Here is a 23,319-nt window from a genome sequence, read left to right as displayed (position 1 = left end):
GTTGTGAAAAAATGTCACAAAATGGCAGGGTGGCGCCCCCTGGAATTTTTAAAAAAGTCCTCTCCATTTAGGTTTTTTCAACGTAGAGCAATGAAATTTAAGGAGTCGATACCTTGTGCAAAAATGCTTCAAAAAGTCTCTTGCACCCATATTCCAAACACAACAGGAAAGTGGGTATGAATGTTGAAAACTTGCCAATTTTGTCGAAAACCTGCATACACGTTTGAGAGCATTGCGCCAAGGCAGTTAGTTGGATCCTCCTCAAAATTGGTGGGACTCTTCATGAGACATATGAGATGTTAAGTTATAAAAATGGTGAGTTTTTATTTATGGGCCTGACCTGGGCGGGGTACCAAAGTCGGGTGTTATTTGGGGTTTAGGGTTAGGGCTTCTTCAGGGCAAATGAAAATGGCCAATTAGAGTTTGGGTTTAGGGTTAGGGTTTTTTTGTGCTGGATTTTCTATTGGACTTTGTTAAATTCGCATACTGTTTGGTGTTCTTCCTTTATTGTGCTTTCTATCACATACAAAATGTTATGTTTGTTTTTGGTGGCTTTGTTGTTTTGGATGAGTTTTTTTTGGGTGGGGGGGGTTGTGTCTTTACCCCCCCCCCCAAAAAAAAAACCAAAACCACAAAAAAGTGAACATTTCTGAAAAAGCACCCCAGATAATACAAAAACACCACCCAAAACCCAAAAAAGAAAAGCGACAAAAACCACCGAAAGCACAAAAATCCTTGAAAAACGACTTAATACTAAAATGGCCTTTTTTTTTTTTTTTTAAGTATCATTCTACCTGCACAGGCTTCTTTCCGATGGCGCGCTTTGGCTGCAGGCGCCTACTCAAGTACTTGTGCTCGGCGGCTTTGCTAGGTGTGCTAACACTGTTACTCAATAACGTCTTCTCGGAACCACATGACCACACGAGCCCCGAGCCCAAACCCGAGCCCAAAACAGAGCCGGAACCGGGGCCCAAAACCGAGGCAGAACCGGTGCCCAGATCTTTTCCCGTGCTGGCGAACTGCAACGAGGTATCCCCGCTGCTAGGTAAGAAATCAGACAGGCGCTAATGAACTTAAGTGAAACTGGAAGCCCGGCAACAAACGTTTTTCCACTTTGTCACCCTCCCACTTGGAATGGATTTGATATCTACTCGCAATAAACTCATTTCAATTGACAGCAGGAGCACGGAAAGAACTTTCGTCGCCCCTACCAACATGGCCGCAATGAGGCCGTGTTCCCATTGAAGTGCATTGACATTAAAATAAGCTTGTTTCTCAATGGAAGATGAATTCGTCAATGTCAAAGTATCTGCTATTTACTCAGTGACTTCAATTGACAGTACTAGATGTCCAATCTATTTGAAGCAGGAGGCCTGGAAGTCAAATGTATTGGACGTCTACTCGTGATAGAAGCATGAACAGGCCTTCCGTCGGCCCGACCAACATGGCCACCCTGAGGTCACGTTCCCATAAAAAGTCAAAGGATTGACTCAAAAATTGGAATGAGCTGATTTCTGCTGCTTAACTCATTGGCCGCTATTAAACGTCCAATCTATTTGAAGTGGGAGGGATGGCAGCGAATGAACATTCATTCATTCACTGCCAACCCTTCCGCTTCAAATGTATTGGACATCAACTAGTGATAAATTAATTTCAATTGACGGCAGAAGCATGTAAATACCTTCAGTCACCCCTTCCAACATGGCCACCCTGAGGCCACGTCCCCCAAAAAGTCAATGCATTGACTTAAAAATTGGACCTAGCTAATTTCTCAACTGATTTTTGCTGCTTAACTCATTGGCCGCCAGTAAACGTCCAATCCGTTTGAAGCAGGAGGGTTGGCAGCAAACGAACATTTTTCATTCGCTGCCAACCCTCCCGATTCAAATGTATTGGACATCTGCAAGTCATAACTCATTTCAATTGGCGGCAGAAGCATGAAAAGACCTTCCGTTGCCCCTACAAACATGGCCGCCCTGAGCCCACATTCCATCATAGTCAATGCATTGACATTAAAATGAAGTCAGCTTAATTCAACTTTCATGGCCCCTACCAAAAGTGGAGGCCAGCCATGTTGGTAGGGGCAAAGTTCCCATCATAGTCAATGCATTGACATTCAAATGACATAACAAGCTTAATTCTAAGGCAGCCATGTTGGTAGGGGCAAAGTTTCCATTAAAGTCAATGCACTGAAATTCTAATGACATCATAAGTAGCCTATTTCTCAATGAATACTGTTCATTGGTCACAGCCTGTTGACCCCTGACCTAACCTTTTGTCGGCAGTCGGACCCTGCCCCCCCAGGCTTGACTTGCCGCCCAGTTTGGAGGAGATCCAAAATAAGAGCGCTCCGTTGTCTCCGGGAGGCCTTTACAGTCCGCCAGACTGCCGAGCTCAGCACCGCAGCGCCATCGTGATCCCTTACCGGAATCGGTCATCCCACCTGCACACTCTTCTTGACCACCTCCATCCTATCCTGCAGAGGCAGCAGATTCAATACAGGATCTACGTGGTGGAGCAGGTGAGCGATCAGAATGGATTGGACGTCTATTGTTGTCAATGGCAAAGCAATGAGTTGATTTTGGATCACTTTCTGTACATTTTGGGTCATTTAAGGGTCACTTCCTTTCAATTTTGGGCCATTTCAGGGCCACCTCCTGTTGATTTGGGGGCATACCAGGGGTCACTTCTTGTTGATTTTAGGGCTATTCCGTGGTCACTTTCTGTAGAGTTTAGGACCTTTTTGAGTCACTTGCTGTTCTTGGATCACTTCCTGTTTACTTTGGGGAATTTCCAGGTCACTTACTAACTTGTAGGCACTAAAAGGTCACTTTCTTTTGATTTTAGCTTACATTCTATACATTTTGGGGCATTCACAGGTCATTTCCTGTTGACTTGGGGTAATACTGGGGTTACTTCCTGTTCATTGGCCACTTCCTGTTTATTTTGGGGCATTTCCAGGTCACTTCCTGGTGGTTGTAGGTCACTTTCTAATGATTTTGGTAAACTCTCTGAATATTTTGGAACATTCACAGGTCACTTTGTGTTGATTTGGCCAATTCTGTGGTTACTTCCTGTTCATTGGCCACTTCCTGTTTATTTTGGGGCATTTCCAGATGACTTTCTGTTGGTTGTAGGTCACTTCCTAATGATTTTGGCAAACTCTGTACATTTCGGGGGATCCACGGGTCACTTTGTGTATATTTTGGGCAATTCCGTGGTTACTTCCTGTTCATTGGCCAATTCCTGTTTATTTTCAGGCATTTCCAGGTAACTTCTTGTTAGTTGTAGGTCACTTTCTATTGATTTTAGCTTACTTTCTATACATTTTGGGGCATTCACAGGTCATTTCCTGTCTATTTGGGGCAATACTGGGGTTACTGCCGGTTCACCGGCCACTTCCTGTTTATTTTGGGGCATTTCCGGGTCACTTCCTGTTGTTTGTTCGATAAACTCTCTGTACGTTTTGGGGCATTCATGGGTCACTTCGTGTTGATTTGGGTAATTCCTCGGTTACTTCCTGTTCATTGGCCACTTCCTGTTTATTTTGGGGCATTTCCAGATGACTTCCTGTTGGTTGTAGGTCACTTTCTAATGATTTTGGCAAACTCTGTACATTTCGGGGCATCCACGGGTCACTTTGTGTATATTTTGGACAATTCCGTGGTTAGTTCCTGTTCATTGGCCACTTCCTGTTTATTTTGGGACATTTCCAGATGACTTCCTGTTGGTTGTAGGTCACTTTCTAATGATTTTGGCAAACTCTGTACATTTCGGGGCATCCACGGGTCACTTTGTGTATATTTTGGGCAATTCCGTGGTTACTTCCTGTTCATTGGCCAATTCCTGTTTATTTTCGGGCATTTCCAGGTAACTTCTTGTTAGTTGTAGGTCACTTTCTATTGATTTTAGCTTACTTTCTATACATTTTGGGGCATTCACAGGTCATTTCCTGTCTATTTGGGGCAATACTGGGGTTACTTCCTGTTCACCGGCCAATTCCTGTTTATTTTGGGGCATTTTCAGATGACTTCCTGTTGGTTGTAGGTCACTTTCTAATGGTTTTGGCAAACTCTCTCTACATTTTGGGGCATTCACGGGTCACTTCGTGTTGATTTGGGGCAATTCCGGGGTTATTTCCTGTTCTTTGGTCACTTCCTGTTTATTTTGGGGCATTTCCAGATGACCTCCTGTTGGGTGTAGGTCACTTTCTAATGATTTTGGCAATCTCTCTCTACATTTCGGGGCATCTACAGGTCACTTTGTGTGTATTTTGGGCGATTCCGTGGTTACTTCCTGTTCATTGGCCACTTCCTGTCATTTTGGGGCATTTCCAGATCACTTTCTGTTGGTTTTAGGTCACTTTGTAATGATTTTTGCGCACCTTCTGTACATCCTGGGGCATCCAAAGGTAATTTCCTGTTGATTTTGAGGCGATTCAGGGGTTACTTCCTGTTTTTGGTCACTTCCTGTTCATTTTGAGGCATTTCCAGGTCATTTCCTGTTGGTTGTAGGGCACTAACAGGTCACTATCTATTGATTTTAGATGACTTTCTATACATTTTGGGGCATTCACAGGTCACTTCGCGTTGATTTTGGGGCAATTCCGGGATAACTTCCTGTTCATTGGTCACTTCCTATTGATTTTGGGACATTTTTAGGTCACTTTCTGTTGGTTTCAGGACACTTAAAGATAGAGGTGTTTGATAATGACTTTTCAACCGATATCCGGACATTGTCCAACTCCAAAAATCTGATACCAATGTCAAACCGATAGTGATATACGTGGTCGTAATCTCTGCTTTGTATTGATATTGGCTCACTTTCTGTACATGTTGGGGTATTGACGAGCAACTTCCTTTTAATTGTGGGGCACACTCCACTTTCAGTGGGGACAAGGCACCTTCAACAAGGGCAGACTGCTCAACGCGGGCGTGCAGGAAGCTCTCCGAGACGACAACTGGACCTGCATCATCCCCCACGACGTGGACCTGCTGCTCGAAGACGACCGCAACACGTACTCCTGCCAGCCGAACAATCCCACGCACCTGTCAGTGGCCATCGACAAGTTCAATTACGTGTACGGTTAACCTCCGCCGCCCCAGATCGAGTGGAAAATCGAGTTTTTGGGCCATTGAAAGAAAGAAAACAATCAGACTAAAGTTGTAGTATTAGTAGGAGTCGTAGTATAAGTACGGGAAAAAGCAAAAAAAATCAGGCGTTGTAATATTACGGGATTTAAGTTAGAGCATTAGTACATGAATATTGTAGTGTCTTGAGATTAAAATTGAAGTATTAGCACGACAATGTCGTAGTATTTTGACATTAAATTCGTAGTATTAGTACGAGAAAAACAGATGTAACACGACAAGAATAAAGTCTGAGGGAATCTGACCTTTCAGCCAGACTGCCGGAATCACGCCAGCCGAAACGCCGGACCCACGCTGGCGCAGCTCCAACGACCCGGGCCGGCAAGACTCCGACATACCGGCCAAAAGGCCAAACTCCGTGCGTTCACCTTAGTCCTAACCCGTTGAACTGACTCCATTTTGAAAGCTGGTTAAAGGCTTCGAAGCACAAGTTGACAATTTATTCAGTTCGACAGTGATCAAATGTCAAGGCGAAAGAGAAACAGACTCAGGAGAGGAGGCAAGGTCACCCTATCACACGTCAACAAAAGGTTCCTGAGAAAAATGACAACGTTTAGTTAAACATTCAGTCTTCTGAAGGCTCTTGCTGGGCAGGCCGTGGGCAGGAAGAAGGGTGTGTTTGGGCTTTGTTTAAGATTGTCTGTTTGTGGATTGGACAGGAGAATTCGGGAGGTACTGTTGTCAGGGTAACGAGGGTTGTGGATTTTGCCACCTCAGCGTCAAAGGGGCTCTTGGAGTCTTGTCAGTCGTGTTACCAGTTGGATATCGGGTGTTCTCCATTGTTCCTTGTGCTGGGACAGGGCGTCCTGACATTTGTTTTGGACTGTCCGGGAGAACTGATTGCGAGAGTTGGTGGTGCAGACGTGGGCTTGTCAGCGTCAATCTTGGTCAATCAGTTGCATGACGCACATGTTGGGCTTCCGTGATAAGAAGCCGTCCTGTATCTCTTATGCCATATATTCTGCTTGTTTTCCTTAAAGGGTATGACAACACCTGGGGAAATGCTAATATTCCATCATTTATCCATCAACGCATGCCTTTTGAATTCATATCATGCCACTTTGTGTAATGACACATATCGCAACACCAAGAAAATGATAGGAATTAGGTCGATTGTCAAGCTAAAAGGACCCGCCCCGAGATGCCGAAAATCTAGCATATTGTGTGCGTGACGTCACTTTCGGGAAACGGCCGGCTCAGTGCTTAGTACTGAATGGCGGCGATGATGGCGGACAATTTTGTTTCTATTTGCAGCGACGAATCCGACGTAACGAACATTCTTCTAATGGTGACGAGGAGAGTTATGAACCTTTCTTTGGTGTTTTGGGTTATCAATTTGAGCCCAAACAAAAGCCAATGCAGCCTAATGAAAGGATCATTGAGGGGAGCAATCACACTGACGAAACACCGGCGGCAACAGAAACACCAAATGGTTTGTTTTGCATTTTTTTTGTGGAGCTGATACACCGTGACCGCAAAATAAAGTTTCATTTAATATGCTATCATCGGTTTCACTCTGCCAACCGACACAAATATGAATGGCATTAGAGGATTTGTTCTATATATTTTACAAGCGATAATTTATACATGGGTCCAGTCCTATATCCAATGCGTGATATGTTTTTTATTATAAAAGAGTACTCACTCTGGCCATTTCCCTCCTTTGCTTTGCCTGGGGTGGTGAGGTGGTCTCATCAGAGCCAGTCATCGTCCTCTTTCACCGGGCACCGCATCTGCTTTCAGCAGCAATTTCTTAGCAAAACCTGATTTCATTTGCCCATAGTTCGTATAGCTTTCAGGTGTAAAATGCGCATCACACAAACCGTGCCGGAGGCTGGGTCTGCAAAATTAGCCCTATTAGCACTGACGAACTTTACTCATTGTCTGCATAGTCCAGCTCTTTTTCTCGCGTTCGGGAACTCATGGGTACTACATTGCGACAAATGGCTATTTGTAAACCACATAGCTAGGGATGGGAATTGATAGGATTTTCACGATTCCGATTCCATTATCGATATTGCTTAACGATTCGATTCTTTATCGATTCTAATTTGGGGGAAAAGAAGAACAAACGTTTTGATTGGCATCGAGTTCGTTTAATCAGAAGTCACAACCTTACAAACTCACAACGAGATCAAAAGAGGCCCAAAGCCTCAATGTTAACTGTGGCAATAAGTGGCAAATACACAAGAATGTGTAACATTTTACTAAAACATTTATCTAATAGAAATAAAAAATATTGGTATATATTGGCAGATAGGTTGTTGTTCTACCTTTGGCAATATGTGTTAAAGCAGGGGTCCCCAAACTTTTTCCTGTGAGGGCCACATAACTTTTCCGATTAACTTTTCTGATGAGGGGCCGGGGTCAGTTTGTGACAGAAAAAGTGAAAAATATTGTTTTTCAGAAAGCCACAATCAAATAACCCTTTCTGGATTCTTCACGGAATGAAAGTAAATAAAATAAAAATATTAACATAATATAATAATAATAATAATTAATTAATAAAAACACTATTCATTAAATAGATAATAACCAAATAACCCTCTCTGAATTCTTCAAGGAAAAGGCCAGGAAATAACACGATTGAGGAAAAAAAAAAAAAAAAATCAAAATGGCCGGACCAAATGTGGAGGCGGGCGGTATTTGGGCCGCGGGCCGCAGTTTGGGGACCACTGCAAATCTACCAAGACCCGGCCGTCCTTTCAAACTTTCTTCTCAAACAAGGAGAAAACTGATCAGAGATGCAGCCAAGAGGCCCATGATCACTCTGGATGAACTGCAGGGATCTACAGCTGAGGTGGGAGAGTCTGTCCATAGGACAACAATCAGTGGTACACTGCACAAATCTGGCCTTTATGGAAGAGTGGCAAGAAGAAAGCCATTTCTCAAAGATATCCATAAAAAGTCTTGTTTAAAGTTTGCCACAAGCCACCTGGGAGACACACCAAACATGTGGAAGAAGGTGCTCTGGTCAGATGAAACCAAAATTGAACTTTTTGGCCACAATGCAAAACGATATGTTTGGCGTAAAAGCAACACAGCTCATCACCCTGAACACACCATCCCCACTGTCAAACATGGTGGTGGCAGCATCATGGTTTGGGCCTGCTTTTCTTCAGCAGGGACAGGGAAGATAGTTAAAATTGACGGGAAGATGGATGCAGCCAAATACAGGAACATTCTGGAAGAAAACCTGTTGGTATCTGCACAAGACCTGAGACTGGGACGGAGATTTAACTTCCAACAGGACAATGATCCAAAAAATAAAGCCAAATCTACAATGGAATGGTTAAAAAATAAACGTATCCAGGTGTTAGAATGGCCAAGTCAAAGTCCAGACCTGAATTCAATCGAGAATCTGTGGAAAGAGCTGAAGACTGCTGTTCACAAACACTCTCCATCCAACCTCACTGAGCTCGAGCTGTTTTGCAAGGAAGAATGGGCAAGAATGTCAGTCTCTCGATGTGCAAAACTGATAGAAACATACCCCAAGCGACTTGCAGCTGTAATTGGAGCAAAAGGTGGCGCTACAAAGTATTAACGCAAGGGGGCCGAATAATATTGCACGCCCCACTTTTCAGTTTTTTATTTGTTAAAAAAGTTGAAATTATCCAATCAATTTTGTTCCACTTCACGATTGTGTCCCACTTGTTGTTGATTCTTGACAAAAAATTAAAATTTTATATCTTTATGTTTGAAGCCTGAAATGTGGCGAAAGGTTGCTAGGTTCAAGGGGGCCGAATACTTTTGCAAGGCACTGTACTTGTTTTATATTGGGTGTGTTAGAGTCATACAAACAGTAAATACGAGAAACGATACTATTCCCTGATGCATTATATTAAGTGTGTTAGAGTAACACAAACAGTCGATCGGTAAATACGAGAAAAGGTACTATGTCCTTCATTCCCCCTCGGGGATCGTTAAAAAATGACGGCGGTCTCGGAACTCAGCCTTTGCAAGTTGTGAAAAAATCAGTCCCCCTCAGGGTTCCTGTTAAATGATTCTTTGAGACAATTACATACCACTTTAAGGAGTTATTTGCGGGGTCAAAATCTTTGTTGTGTCTGGTCCCGTGGCTATAGGTATCAGCTCGCAGTGCCCTCCTTTGTACAGTGCTGGCCAAAAGTATTGGCACCCCTGCAATTCTGTCAGATAATGCTTCATTTGATTGCAATTACAAATGCTTTAGTAGTAATATCTTCATTGATTTTGCTTGCAATGAAAAAAACAAAAAAAAACAAAAGAGAATGAAAATAAATAAATAAATAAATAAATCATTATTATTTTACACAAAACTCCAAAAATGGGCCGGACAAAAGTATTGGCACGCTTTGAAAAATCATGTGATGCTTCTCTAATTTGTGTAATTAACAGCACCTGTTACTTACCTGTGGTACATAACAGGGTAAAATGGATCAAAGTTGACTCAACCTCTGTCCTGTGTCCTCGTGTGTACCACATTGAGCATAGAGAAAAGAAAGAAGACCAAAGAACTGTCTGAGGACTTGAGAAGCAAAATTGTAAGGAATCATGGGCAATCTCAAGGCAACAAGTCCATCTCCGGAGACCTGAATGTTCCTGTGTCTACCGTGCGCAGTGTCATCAATAAGTGTAAAGCCAAGGCAACAAGTTCAAACTGTCCCACAGTCCGAGGGTACAACAGTGTCAACCCGTTGGCGTCTGAATGAAAAGGAATCAATGGTAGGATACCCAGGAAGACCCCACTTCTGACCCAGAGACTTAAAAAAATCCAGGCTGGACATTGCCAAAATTTACCAGAGAAAGCCAAAAACGTTTTGGAAGAATGTTTTCTGGTCAGATGAGACAAAAGTAAAGCTTTTGGGTAAAGGCATCAACATAGAGTTTACAGAGGCCTTCAAAGAAAAGAACACGGTCCCAACAGTCAAACATGGCGTAGGCTCCCTGATGTTTTGGGGTTGCTTTGCTGCCTCTGGCACTGGACTGCTTGACCGTGTGCATTGCATTATGAAGTCCTAAGACTACCAACAAATTTTGCAGCATAATGTGTAAGAAAGCTGGGTCTCCCTCAGAGGTCATGGATCTTCCAGCAGGACAATGGCCCAAAACACAATTCAAAAAGCACAAGAAAATAGTTTGAGAGAAAGCACTGGAGACTTCTAAAATGGCCAGCAATGAGTTCAGACCTGAATCCCATTAAACACCTGCGGAGAGATTTGAAAATGGCACCCTTCAAATCTCAGAGACCTGGAGCAGTCAGCCAAAGAAGAATAGTCTAAAATTCCAGCAGAGCATTGTAAGAATCTCATTGATCGATACCGGAAGCGGTTAAATGGGTCCGCTACTGCAAGTGGGTTGTTGGAGATGGTGAAGGTTGGTTCATGAGATGGAGGAGTGGATGCCCATTGACATATAACCTCAGTCTTTGTCACATTAACAGAAAGGCTCAGTCTACCATGGGCACTTACAGCAGCTGAAAGACTAGCTTGCAGTGCTTCGGGTGTGTGGGCCACAACTGTACAGTTGTCTGCATACTGAAGTTCGATGACTTGCTCTGGTCTTACTTTTGTGAATGCTTGTAGCCTTCTGATGTTGAAGAGATTTCATCAAGTCGGTTATCTTTGATAACCCCACTGTCCTTCTCCATCCTCTCATGGAGCAACTGCGTTACACATAGAAGAAAGATGTCGAACAGAAGTGGTGCTAGCACACATCCCTGGCGTACACCAGTCCGCACTTTGAAAGGTTTTGACTCATGGCCACCAATAGTCACACGTGACATCTTTCCATTGTGATATTGACTGAGGATGTTGACAAACTTCTTTGGGCATCCAAACTTTAGGAGAATATCCCAGAGGAGCTTGATAGGTCGATGAAAGCAACAAAGAGACTCCGGTGCTGTTCCCTACACTTCTCCTGAAGGTGCCGCGCTGTGAACACCATGTCTACAGTGCTCCTGTCTTTCCTGAAACCACATTGAGATTCCGGCAACAGATCTTCTGCAATGCTCTATACCAGTCTTTGTTACATCACTTTAGCCAAGACTTTACCAGCGGATAACAGAAGTGAGATGCCACGGCTGTTGCCACAGAGGGACTTGTCCCCCTTGCCCTTATAGATTTGCATCCTTCCACTGCTGTGGTATAGTTTCATGGTTCCACACGAGATTGATGAAGAAGAAGAGGGCACTGGTACAGAGGTAGCCTCCTTGCTTCAGGATCTCAGCGGGGATACTGTCAGGACCAGGGCTCTTGCTGTGTTTCAAAGACTTTAAAGCATTCTTAACCTCCTCAAAAGTTGGTGGGAGGTCAAAGTCTTGGATGGTGGGATGATCAGGAAGTTCCCCCAAAACTAAGGGATCTGTTGGGGAAGGCTGGTTAAGTAGTGTTTCAAAATGTTCAGCCCATCATTTAGTGATGAGATTCTGTATTTTATGAGGGTTGTACCGTCTTTAGACTTCAGCTGGGAGACAGCGTGGTTCCTTGGGCCATAGATGGTTTGTAATGCATCGTAAAAGTTGTGCATATCGTTTTTGTTGGCATGGGATTGTATTTTCAGCTGCCTTCGACACCCATCACTCGTTCTGCAAGGCACGCAGGTTTGACTGCACCTCCCCCCTGGACTTTTGCCATTGATTGCGGTTGATGTGGGGTTGTTGAGAACAGCACTGTGTGCTGCATGCATGTGTTTGAGCATGGAGGTTATTGTGCCCGTGTTGTCATCAAACCAGTCCTAGTGTTTTCTGTGCTTATATCTGATGGATTGGGATGCTAGGCTAGGTTCATACTGCAGGTCTTAATGCACCAATCCGATTTTTTCGTGTTTTTCCGACTCGAGTGAGGCATTAACTTAACGGTCTGAACGAGACAAGTCGCATAGAAGCAGACCATTTCAAATCCGATCTGGGTCACTTTCGTATGTGGTTTAAATCCGAACTGGGCCACATTTTTCCAGAATGTCTTGGTGGTCTGAATTCTCAGGTCATCAAAGAGCGAGAGAGACGGCGTGCTACGGTAGCGGTGCAGCTGTGCGTTAGCGCCTAGCTCGCCTTGAACACGGCTTTTGGAGAATGGTCGGGCTTGACAACAGTCATAAAAAAGAAAAATGGGTTTGGATTTCGAGAATAAAGTTATAGCATTACTAAGAGGGGAAAAAAAGTAATACTGCGATATTAAAGTTGTAGTATTTGTACGAGAAAAAAGTCATTTTGTTTATGGATGCAGTGCAGCTAATGTAGCTAAATTAGCTGTGACGTACGTCAGCTAGGAGCTACGTCAAGTACGTAGCCGCTAATTTAGCTATGTTAGCCAAACATATTACGTCACTTTCATCTCGTAATAGTAGGACTTTTCTGTGGTACCTCAATCTGGTTTTGTTCCTTTCTGTGTTTGGCCCGATGTCCTCGGTGGTATGCACCAAATTTTGAAGAGTGCTCTGAACCCTCCTAGGCTGCCGTACGCATCGCTTTTGGGCGGAGTGGTGGCAATTGCGCCGGACCACTTCAAGAGGATGAATGGCTACTCCAACAAGTTTTGGGGCTGGGGCGGAGAGGATGACGATCTGTCGAACAGGTGAGAAGTCTGTCACTTCCTGTTGATTTAGGAGCCACTTCCTGTTTTTAATTAGTTATTTCCTCTTGATTTTGGGGCAACTAAGGTCACTTCCTGTCGATTTTGGGGTTGGGGGTTACTCCCTGTTTTAATTAGTTACTTCCTGTTGAGTTCGGGGCTTGTAGGGGCCACTTTTGTTTTAGTTAGTTACTTTCTGTTGATTTAGGGGTCACTTCCTGTTGATTTTGGGACATTTGGGGTCACTTCCTGATTTAAAAAGTTACTTCCTGTTGAGCTATGGTCATCTAGGGGGCCACTTCTGGGGTATCTAGGGGTCACTTCCTGTTGATTTTGGGGAATTTATGGTCACTTCCTGTTTTAATTAGTTACGTCCTATTGATTTTGGGGTACCTCGGGGTCACTTCCTGTTGATTTTTGGACTTTTGGGGTCACTTCCTGATTTGATAAGTTACTTCCTGTTGAGCTATGGTCATCTATGGGCCATTTCCGGTTTTAATGATTTATTTCCTGATAACTCTGGGACAACCAGGGGTCACTTCCTGTTGATTTTGGGACATTTGGGGTCACTTCCTGATTTCATAAGTTACTTCCTGTTGAGCTATGGTCATCTAGGGGCCACTTCTGGGGTATCTAGGGGTCACTTCCTGTTGATTTTGGGGAATTTATGGTCACTTCCTGTTTAATTAGTTACGTCCTATTGATTTTGGGGTACCTCAGGGTCACTTCCTGTTGATTTTTGGACTTTTGGGGTCACTTCCTGATTTGATAAGTTACTTCTTGTTGAGCTATGGTCATCTATGGGCCATTTCCGGTTTTAATTATTTATTTCCTGATAACTCTGGGACAACCAGGGGTCACTTCCTGTTGATTTTGGGACATTTGGGGTCACTTCCTGATTTCATAAGTTACTTCCTGTTGAGCTATGGTCATCTAGGGGCCACTTCTGGGCTATCTAGGGGTCACTTCCTGTTGATTTTGGGGAATTTATGGTCACTTCCTGTTTAATTAGTAACGTCCTATTGATTTTGGGGTACCTAGGGGTCACTTCCTGTTGATTTTTGGACTTTTGGGGTCACTTCCTGATTTAATAAGTTACTTCCTGTTGAGCTATGGTCATCTATGGGCCATTTCCGGTTTTAATTATTTATTTCCTGATACCTCTGGGGCAACCAGGGGTTACTTCCTGTTGATTTTGGGACATTTGGGGTCACTTCCTGATTTAATAAGTTACTTCCTGTTGAGCTATGGTCATCTATGGGCCACTTCTGGGGTATCTAGGGGTCACTTCCTGTTGATTTTGGGGAATTTATGGTCACTTCCTGTTTTAATTAGTTACTTCTTATTGATTTTGGGGTGCCTAGGGGTCACTTCCTGTTGATTTTGGGACATTTGGGGTCACTTGCTGATTTAAAAAGTTACTTCCTGTTGAGCTATGGTCATCTATGGGCCATTTCCGGTTTTAATTATTTCCTCCTGATAACTCTGGGGCAACCAGGGGTCACTTCCTGTTGAGTTTGGGGGGTTTAGGAGTCAGTTCCTGTTTTAATTAGTTACTCCCTATTGATTATGGGGAATCTAGGGGTCACTTCCTGTTGATTTTGGGGAATTTATGGTCGCTTCCTGTTTTAATTAGTTACCTTCTGTTGATTTGGGGGTATCTAGGGGTCACTTCCTGATTTAAAAAGTTACCTTCTGTTGATCTATGGTCATCTATGGGCCACTTCCGGTTTTAATTATTTATTTCCTGTTAACTCTGGGGCAACCAGGGGTCACTTCCTGTTGAGTTTGGGGTATTTAGGGCTCAGTTCCTGTTTTAATTAGTGACTTCCTATTGATTATGGGGCATTTAGGGGTCACTTCCTGTTGATTTTAGGGAATTCATGTTCACTTCCTGCTTTAATTAGTTACTTCCTGTTGATTTTGGGGAATTTATGGTCACTTCCTGATTTAAAAAGTTACTGCCTGTTGAGCTATGGTCATCTATGGGCCACTTCCGGGGCATCTAGGGGGTCACTTCTTGTTGATTTTGAGGAACTTATGGTCACTTCCTGTTTTAATTAGTTACTTCCTGTTGATTTGGTGGTATCTAGGGGCCCCTTCCTGTTGATTTTGGGACATTTGGAGTCACTTCCTGATTTCAAAAGTTACTTCCTGTTGATCTATGGTTCCATCTATGGGCCACTTCCGGGGTATCTAGGGCTCACTTCCTGTTGATTTTGGGAAATTTATGGTCACTTCCTTATTTAATTAGTTAGCTTTTGTCTTTTCATGAAGTTGACTTGTCACCGTAACGTTGCTCAATTGCGGAGGCTAAAAATAGCGCCTTCAGGTAGCTCGCTGGTCTGCTCTGTGGTGAGTGAGAGAGACTAGGGTCTGTGGTGAAATTATCGCATCACAGGAAAAAAGTGAAACGGGCAGAAGGCACACTAGAAAAATGATTTCATTATTATTTAAAGACTTGTTATGAACGGTTTTATTGTTCTTTTGTTTTGTATAATTTTTTTAATACTGCTATCATCAAATATTATTTGAATATTTTTCTTGACGCCCTTTAGGACGCTGGTGCACCCTTAGGCGGTTGCCTAGCTCGCCTTATGGGTGGCACGGGTCTGGTCGGCCATCGCAGTCAACTTTTTTTTTGTTGTTGATTGTGGTCATTTTAAAAAATTGGGAGTCAAGGGTCACACGGGGTAATGTTGCTTGGAGTGCTGCTGCCTTTTAGTGAGTAAATGAGGAGCAGCATTTAGTGTGTAAGCTACTTCATATGCTGGTACTGCTGACCATTTTATTAAGTCTGTGTGCGGGGCAAATGTTATTAATTAGGGCTGTCAAAATTATCGGGTTAACGGGCGGTAATTAATTTTTTTAAATTACTCACGTTAAAATATTTGACACAATTAACACACATGCCCCGCTCAAACAGACTAAAATAACAATACAGTGTAATGTCCGCTTGTTACTTGTTTTTTGGTGTTTGGCGCCCTCTGCTGGCGTTTGGGTCCAACTTATTTCATGGGTTAGTACCATGAGTGAGCATGGTGTTATTATTGACATCAACAATGGCGAGCTACTAGTTTATTTTTTGATTGAAAATTTTACAAATTTTAATAAAACGACAACATTAAGAGGGGTTTTAATATAAAATTTCTATAACTTGTACTAACATTTATCTTTTAAGAACTACAAGTCTTTCTATCCATGGATCGCTTTAAGAGAATGTTAATAATGTTAATGCCATCTTGTTGATTTATTATAATAAACAAATACAGTACTTATGTACCGTATGTTGAATGTATATATCCGTCTTGTGTCTTATCTTTCCATTCCAACAATAATTTACAGAAAAATATGGCATATTTCATAGATGGTTTGAATTGCGATTAATTACGATTAATTCATTTTACGCTGTAATTAACTCGATTAAAAATTGTAATCATTTTGACAGCCCTATTATTAACTTGTTTTAACGTTTTAATTAACTGTTGAAATACTCAGCGATAATCTGACCGTGGATCTCACAAAATCTTTGGATATTTCCTCCCCCAACTGTCGGCAATCTGCCTGGCAACCAGAGTGTATCTGTCCGGAATGAAGGTGGTGCGCCCCCCGGTGGCCTACGCTCGTTACAAAATGATCACGCACAAGCACGACAAAGGCAACGCACCCAACCCCAACAAGTAAGCTAGTCGCCCACATTCATTTTTTTTTTTTTTTTTTTAATGTTTTTCTTGTTCAAATACAATTTTAATCTCATAATTTCATGAGTTTTACTCACGATTACTTGATTCTCATAGTATTGCGACTTTAATCTCGCAATATTACGACTTTCATTTTGTAATATTCCCAGTTTTTTTCTCGTATTATCGTGACCTTAATGTAACCCCTGTAGGGCTATGGAGGTAGATTTGTGTCTTTATTATTTAGTAAAAAAAAAGTTGCTTCAATCAAATAAAAAGTTGCTTCAATCAAAATATATATTTTCAATCAAAGAAAAAGTCACTTCAATATAAAAAAAAAATGTGTGTGAATGCAAAACAAAATTTGGAACTCAAAAAATGTATTTGAAAACCATTTTTCTTTGAGAGAATTTTTTTTAAAATTTAAGTCGGGTTTTTTTTCTATTGAAACAACTTTTTTGATTGAAGTAATGTAGTTTTGCGTTTGGACCACATTTTGGCTAGGACATTTGTGTCTTTATTATTCAATCAAAAAAAAAAGTTGCTTCACACAAAAAAAAAATATATTTTTTCACAAGAAAAATCACTTCGAACAAAAATTTTAAAAATTCAATTCAAATGAATGTGAAAAAATATTTGAGACTCAGAAATTCGCATTTGAACAATTTGAACACATTTTTCATTGAAACTGTTTTCTTTGATCAAAGCAATCCTTTTTGCGTTTGAGCCATATTATGGGTAGGACATTTGTGTCTAAATCATTCAGTCCCAACAAACGGTGCTTCAATCAAAAAAGTATTCAATCATTGAAAAAAAAAAATCATTTGCAAAAAAAAATTTTTTGAAAATATGTTTTTTATTTGATATATACAGTGCCTTGCAAAAGTATTCGGCCTCCTTGAATCTTACAACCTTTCGCCACATTTCAGGCTTCAAACATAAAGATATGAAATTTAATTTTTTTTTGTCAAGAATCAACAACAAGTGGGACACAATCGTGAAGTGGAACAACATTTATTGGATAATTGAAACTTTTTTAACGAATAAAAAACTGAAAAGTGGGGCGTGCAATATTATTCGGCCCCTTTACTTTCAGTGCAGCAAACTCACTCCAGAAGTTCAGTGAGGATCTCCGAATGATCCAATGTTGTCCTAAATGACCGATGATGATAAATAGAATCCACCTGTGTGTAATCAAGTCTCCGTATAAATGCACCTGCTCTGTGATAGTCTCAGGGTTCTGTTTAAAGTGCAGAGAGCATTATGAAAACCAAGGAACACACCAAAAAAATACATGATCTAAAGGTTTTTTGAGTGAAAGCAGTGAATTAGTCTTTTTTTTTTTTTTTAATTTTGGTTACATCTGAGATGCAATTGTTGGCTGTTTTCAACAATATACATCGAAAATAAAGACATTGATTGACTGAAAATGGTTTAAGATTAGATGAAATGTCTTGTTTTCTCATGTATATTTATAATTTCTCTTCACCCAAAAATATATTTGTTTTATCTGATTACTCGATTAATCGATAGAATTTTCAGTCGATTACTAAAATATTCGATAGCTGCAGCCCTAGTTCAAAATAAATGCAAATAAATACATAATACAATAAATACAAATAAATACAAGCTGTATTGGAGCACATTAGGGACCAGTGCTTCTTGGTGTTTTATCCAGCAATGTCTACTGAGCTAAAATTGATAGTTACCATTATTAAGTTTTTATTTTACACCATCATCACTCCACAATGCTATGTTATGTTAAACCCTGTATGTAAGACACGTTAGCCACGCATCGACAGTGGTCATAATGGCGTACCGCAAGCAACACGTCACTTCCGCTCATTAATATTCATGGCATTAGCTACTGTTGCTAAGCTGGGACAAAGCTAGGACAAGCCACCGTTTGTCCCTAATAGGAAATGAATGGAAATTGTGTACGAAGGAGATGTTTACAGCGCTAAACCTACCAATTCTCTCCGAAAATGATGTGCCTGGTGCCAAATTGACTGGAATAGATGTGGAAGAACATAAAAATGTTCAGTTAAAGAGATGGCTTTGGTGTCGAAGGCTGAAAAAGACGAAAAAAACGAGCCGACCTAAGCATAGCTTTAGCTTTTTTTTTTTTATCGACGCGACTGACAATGACATTCTCTGGTTTCAACAAGCTATCCTTTACCATCAGCCCTGTCTTTCTTATATATACTCTGGTTGTCCTACGTCTCTTACCATTCTTGGGGGTAATTTAGTTAGCTTTGTGTAGAGATCGCAAATGCTACTCAGTGACAGCCAACGAACACTTAATTTTTTCATTGATAACTCATCTTAATCCTGTAATTTATTTACACTTCCCCCTTACTAAAGTTGTTTTTTTATATATATATATATAACAGAAACGGTAACAGTGGCAGTCAGATACCATTGTAATTTTTTTCAGGTCATTCATTGTCAGACAGAAGCAGTTCGGCACAACGTTACGCTAAAAAAATAAAGTAAAAATTAGGGCTGTCAAACGATTACAATTTTTAATCGAGTTAATTACAGCTTAAAAATTAATTAATCGTAATTAATCGCAATTAATCGCAATTCAAACCATCTATAAAATATGCCATATTTTTCTGTAAATTATATATATATTCTGTAAAATAAATTGTTGGAATGGAAAGATAAGACACAAGATGGATATATACATTCAACATACGGTACATAAGGACTGTAGTGGGCATTTCACTCTACTGTCATTTAAATCTGTCTATGCTGTCCTCACTCCGAAGCGTCTACTTTTTCCAAAGCTAGACAGCTAGTGAACGACGCCTTAATAATTAGACTTCTTCCTTTTTCATCTGATTTATTAATAAAATGGCCTCAAACCATTGTCCTCTTTAGACCGTCGTAAAACTACAAAATAAAAGTACACAAGCATTGCATTAGCAACAACGTTAGCTTAGCACGCTATACAGGTTCACTAAACAAACAAAAAGCGTCTCATACAAAAAACGTAACATTTCGCTTACTAACATAATATGTACATTCTTTACAACAACCATACTTACGGACAAATCTTGTCCAAGGATCATATAAGCACTATTAGCCCGAGACGTCGTGCAGCCATATTGAACTGGACTGAAAACAATAAACCATGTCGCAAAGCGACCACAAGAGTTCGCTGTTGGACAGCACAAAAAGCCTTGCTGTAAAACTTACCAAAAGGCAGAATACTTTCTGAGCGGGACATGTGCGTTAATTGCGTCAAATATTTTAACGTGATTAATTAAAAAAATTAATTACCGCGCGTTAACGCGATAATTTTGACAGCCCTAGTAAAAATATAAAAATGGCTTACCTCTTTGTCCTCTGAAAGACCATGCCAACCCAACATAATGTTTACTGCATATGAAACGTGAATGGATTCGCCGAGCTGGTGTTAAAGTCCGCGCAAGTTGATTCGGTTTTCACATTTTTTCCTCCCGAGTTTTTGGTTTCCGGGAACGTATGAAGAAAACATCCTTCATGGTCGTAATGTCTAGAGTCGTTTCTACAAGTTCCAAAAAAGCAATGTTCGTTTTTGAAAGATTACCGGCGAAAAATAGCACTTTTTACGTTGGGTCTATGCGAGGGCGGGTCTATAATGTCCCACTTCGGCTTTACTTCCGCGATGCGACATCATGGTCTAAAAATAGCCTGCGTGCAGTACGCCATTAATAGAAACCTAGCCCTCCGCAGGGCTAACGTTACATGAGTTAGTAGTGACAGTAACGTTATTTATTAGCTCTTAGCGCTCTACTGCTTTAAGATGGCGGCTGTTTACTAACGCAGCCCGGATGCGGCCGAGTCTGTCATGCGCATCTAGTTCAACATACATGTGATCTCTATGAGACGCATCAGACGCTACCTGCTACCAACATAGCATCGTGCGGGCTAGTATTTAGCAACGTTGGTGTCGTTTGTAGCGGCTGTTGGCTGCAGTAAGTTTTTTTTTTTTTTTCTCCCCTTCCTCCTCTCCGCACGTGACATCAGCGCGTTGTCCCGCATTAAAAATAGTCCGAGCAAAACGTGATGCTTAGAGCTGTCAAAATAAACGATTTCTCGAGGTGAATAAAATTACTCGGATCAGTTTTTAAACTCGAGTTTAGAGCTGAAATGAATACTCGAGCAACTCCAGTAACTCGAGTTTAAAAACTGATCCGAGTAATTTTATTCACCTCGAGTAATCGTTTATTTTGACAGCTTTAATCATCACGTTTTGCTCGGACTACTTTTAATGCGGGACAACGTGCTGATGTCACGTGCGTAGAGGAAGAAGCAAAAAAAAAAAAAACAACTTACTGCAGCCGACAGCCCCTACAAACGACGCCGACGTTGCCAAATACCAGCCCGCACGATGGTTGGTAGCAGGTGGCGTCTGATGAGTCTCATAGAGATCACATGTATGTTGAACTAGATGTGCATTGACAGACTCAGCCGCGTCTGGGCAGCGTTAGTAAACAGTCGCCATCTTAAAGCAGTAGAGCGCTAATAAAGAGCGCTAAAGCGCTAATAAATAAGATTAACGTTACTGTGACTAGCTCACGTAACGTTAGCCCTGCGGAGGGCTAGGTTTCCATTAATTATGACCACTTTCGATGCGTGGCTAACGTGTCTTACGTGTCATACAGGCTTTAACATAACATAGCATTGTGGAGTGATGAGGGTGTCAAATAAAAACTTAATCATGCTAACTATCAATTTTAGCTCAGTGGTCATTGCTGGATAAAACACCAAGTAGCACTAGTCCCTAATGTGCTCCAATACAGCCTGTATCATACATTTATGTTGAACACTGCAAAAATTCAAAATCCTATCAGGACTTACAGTTTAGACTAACTTAAAACTTAACTAGAACTTAAAAATGGCTTGACACAAATAGAAATTCAATTGAAACACGTGGGAAAAAATCCTAACTTTTGAGTGATGTGTGTTATCAAGCGTAAAGGCATTTTTAGGTGTATATATATATATATATATATATATATATATATATATATATATATATATATATATATATATTTTTTAAATAAGGTCTAAAGGTTTTTTGAGTGAAAGCAGTGAATTTCAGTCACATCTGACACGCAACTGTTGGCTGTTTTCAACAATATACATCGAAAATAAAGACATTGATTGACTGAAAATGGTTCAAGATTTGATGAAATGTCTTGTTTTCTCATGTATATTTATAATTGCTCTTCACCTAAAAATGTATTCGTTTTATCCGATTGTCGATTAATCGATAGAATTTTCAGTCGATTACTCGATTACTAAAATATTCGATAGCTGCAGCCCTACTTGAGTTGCTTGAGTATTCGTTTCAGCTGTACCGTCAATGCAGCATTAGAGTTAAATGAGACACTATTGTGGTGGAAGAATTTGGTAGCAACTTGTTGGTTCCTTTTTATTATTATTTTTTAGACATTGACACCTTGCAAACGATATCTCGATTTTTGGCAGGAGCATATCGATAACCTTTTGGGATACAAAGTATCACGATATATCACTGATATTTTGTCACACCCCTATTGCAGTGTACAACTCCTAAAATGGACCAGGAACAACTGGCGCGACGACGGCCTCAACTCCCTAACTTTCAAACTCCTCTCCAAGGATCTGGAAGCGCTCTACACCAAACTGACGGTAGACGTCGGAGGAGAGAGCCCGACGTAACATCGTTCTTCTCAAAAAGCTATCAGACATTCATTGTTTAGTTTTCTCCTCGGAAGGAAACCATTACATGGAAAATCCGCGAAGTTGAGGCGGAGCTTATTTACATTGGGGTTTTTTTGTGTGTGGGTGTGTTCAATGTATTTTTCGGAAAAAAATGTTAATTATGTTCATGCCATCTTGTGGATTTATTGATATACAGTGGGGAGAACAAGTATTTGATACACTGCCGATTTTGCTGGTTTTCCCACTTGCAAAGCAAGGTCTGGAATTTGTATCATAAGTTCTCTTCAACTGTGAGGGATGTAAGCTTCACACAACAGCTGAACACCGCGCTCACCATTAACGACTTCGCCTTGTCGTTAAACATTAATTCAGAAGCCCGCTTCACAAAGATACGATGTTGGAAATTGTAGCAAGGTTTTCAACGCTCTTGTCGCGATGTCAGGATATTCCAGAATGACTTTAATCCACAAACTCGGTAGAGTTGTTGTCTCAAATGTACGCTTAAAAGGGTCGCCGTCATTTGCGATCTCTCTGTTTATTCACAAACGGGTCACGAATCCACTCCTTCGCAGTTCGTGGGTCTTCGAGGTTGTAGGCTCGTCAGGTGCCCTTTTTGCCGTAAAAATATTTCCAAAGACGTCTGTTTTCCTGTTATCTTTGCTCGTGTGGGGGCTAATTATTTCCGGGAACAAATGTGCTGCGCCGCGGCCTAGTAATACGCTATTCAGGCTTCAAACATAAAGAAATAAAAAAATAATTTTTTGTCAAGAATCAACAAGTGGGACACAATCGTGAAGTGGAACAAAATTTATTGGATAATTTCAACTTTTTTAACAAATAAAAAACTGAAAAGTGGGGCGTGCAATATTATTCGGCCCCCTTGCGTTAATACTTTGTAGCGCCACCTTTTGCTCCAATTACAGCTGCAAGTCGCTTGGGCTATGTTTCTATCAGTTTTGCACATCGAGAGACTGACATTCTTGCCCATTCTTCCTTGCAAAACAGCTCGAGCTCAGTGAGGTTGGATGGAGAGTGTTTGTGAACAGCATTCTTCAGCTCTTTCCACAGATTCTCCATTGGATTCAGGTCTGGACTTTGACTTGGCCATTCTAACACCCGGATACGTTTATTTTTGAACCATTCCATTGTAGATTTGGCTTTATGTTTTGGATCATTGTCCTGTTGGAAGATAAATCTCCGTCCCAGTCTCAGGTCTTGTGCAGATACCAAGAGGTTTTC

The 23,319-nt window shown here is 41.2% G+C and overlaps 1 protein-coding gene across 1 annotated transcript; it reads left to right on the top strand.

Moving 5' to 3' along the window:
* The first annotated feature begins 813 nt into the window (after positions 1-813).
* LOC130922685 (beta-1,4-galactosyltransferase 3-like) lies at positions 814-22,077 on the top strand. Its single transcript, XM_057847597.1, has 6 exons — positions 814-1,045; positions 2,286-2,521; positions 4,890-5,080; positions 12,581-12,703; positions 16,276-16,380; positions 21,939-22,077. Exons 1-6 carry the CDS (start codon positions 814-816, stop codon positions 22,075-22,077), a joined length of 1,026 nt encoding a protein of 341 aa, XP_057703580.1.
* Positions 22,078-23,319: the final 1,242 nt, after the last annotated feature.

Source organism: Corythoichthys intestinalis, chromosome 10, assembly GCF_030265065.1.
Source record: "Corythoichthys intestinalis isolate RoL2023-P3 chromosome 10, ASM3026506v1, whole genome shotgun sequence".
Classification (NCBI taxonomy): Eukaryota; Metazoa; Chordata; class Actinopteri; order Syngnathiformes; family Syngnathidae; genus Corythoichthys; species Corythoichthys intestinalis.
Note: the sequence above shows the minus strand (reverse complement) of the source record. Positions and strands in the feature narration are given on the sequence as shown.

Excerpts from the sequence above, each read along its gene's own strand:
- LOC130922685 (XM_057847597.1), top strand. The coding sequence starts at position 814 with ATGGCGCGCTTTGGCTGCAGGCGCCTACTCAAGTACTTGTGCTCGGCG. Across the intron at positions 1,046-2,285 it reads CGAGGTATCCCCGCTGCTAG|TCGGACCCTGCCCCCCCAGG; the intron begins GTAAGAAATCAG and ends TTTTGTCGGCAG. Across the intron at positions 2,522-4,889 it reads GGATCTACGTGGTGGAGCAG|TGGGGACAAGGCACCTTCAA; the intron begins GTGAGCGATCAG and ends CTCCACTTTCAG.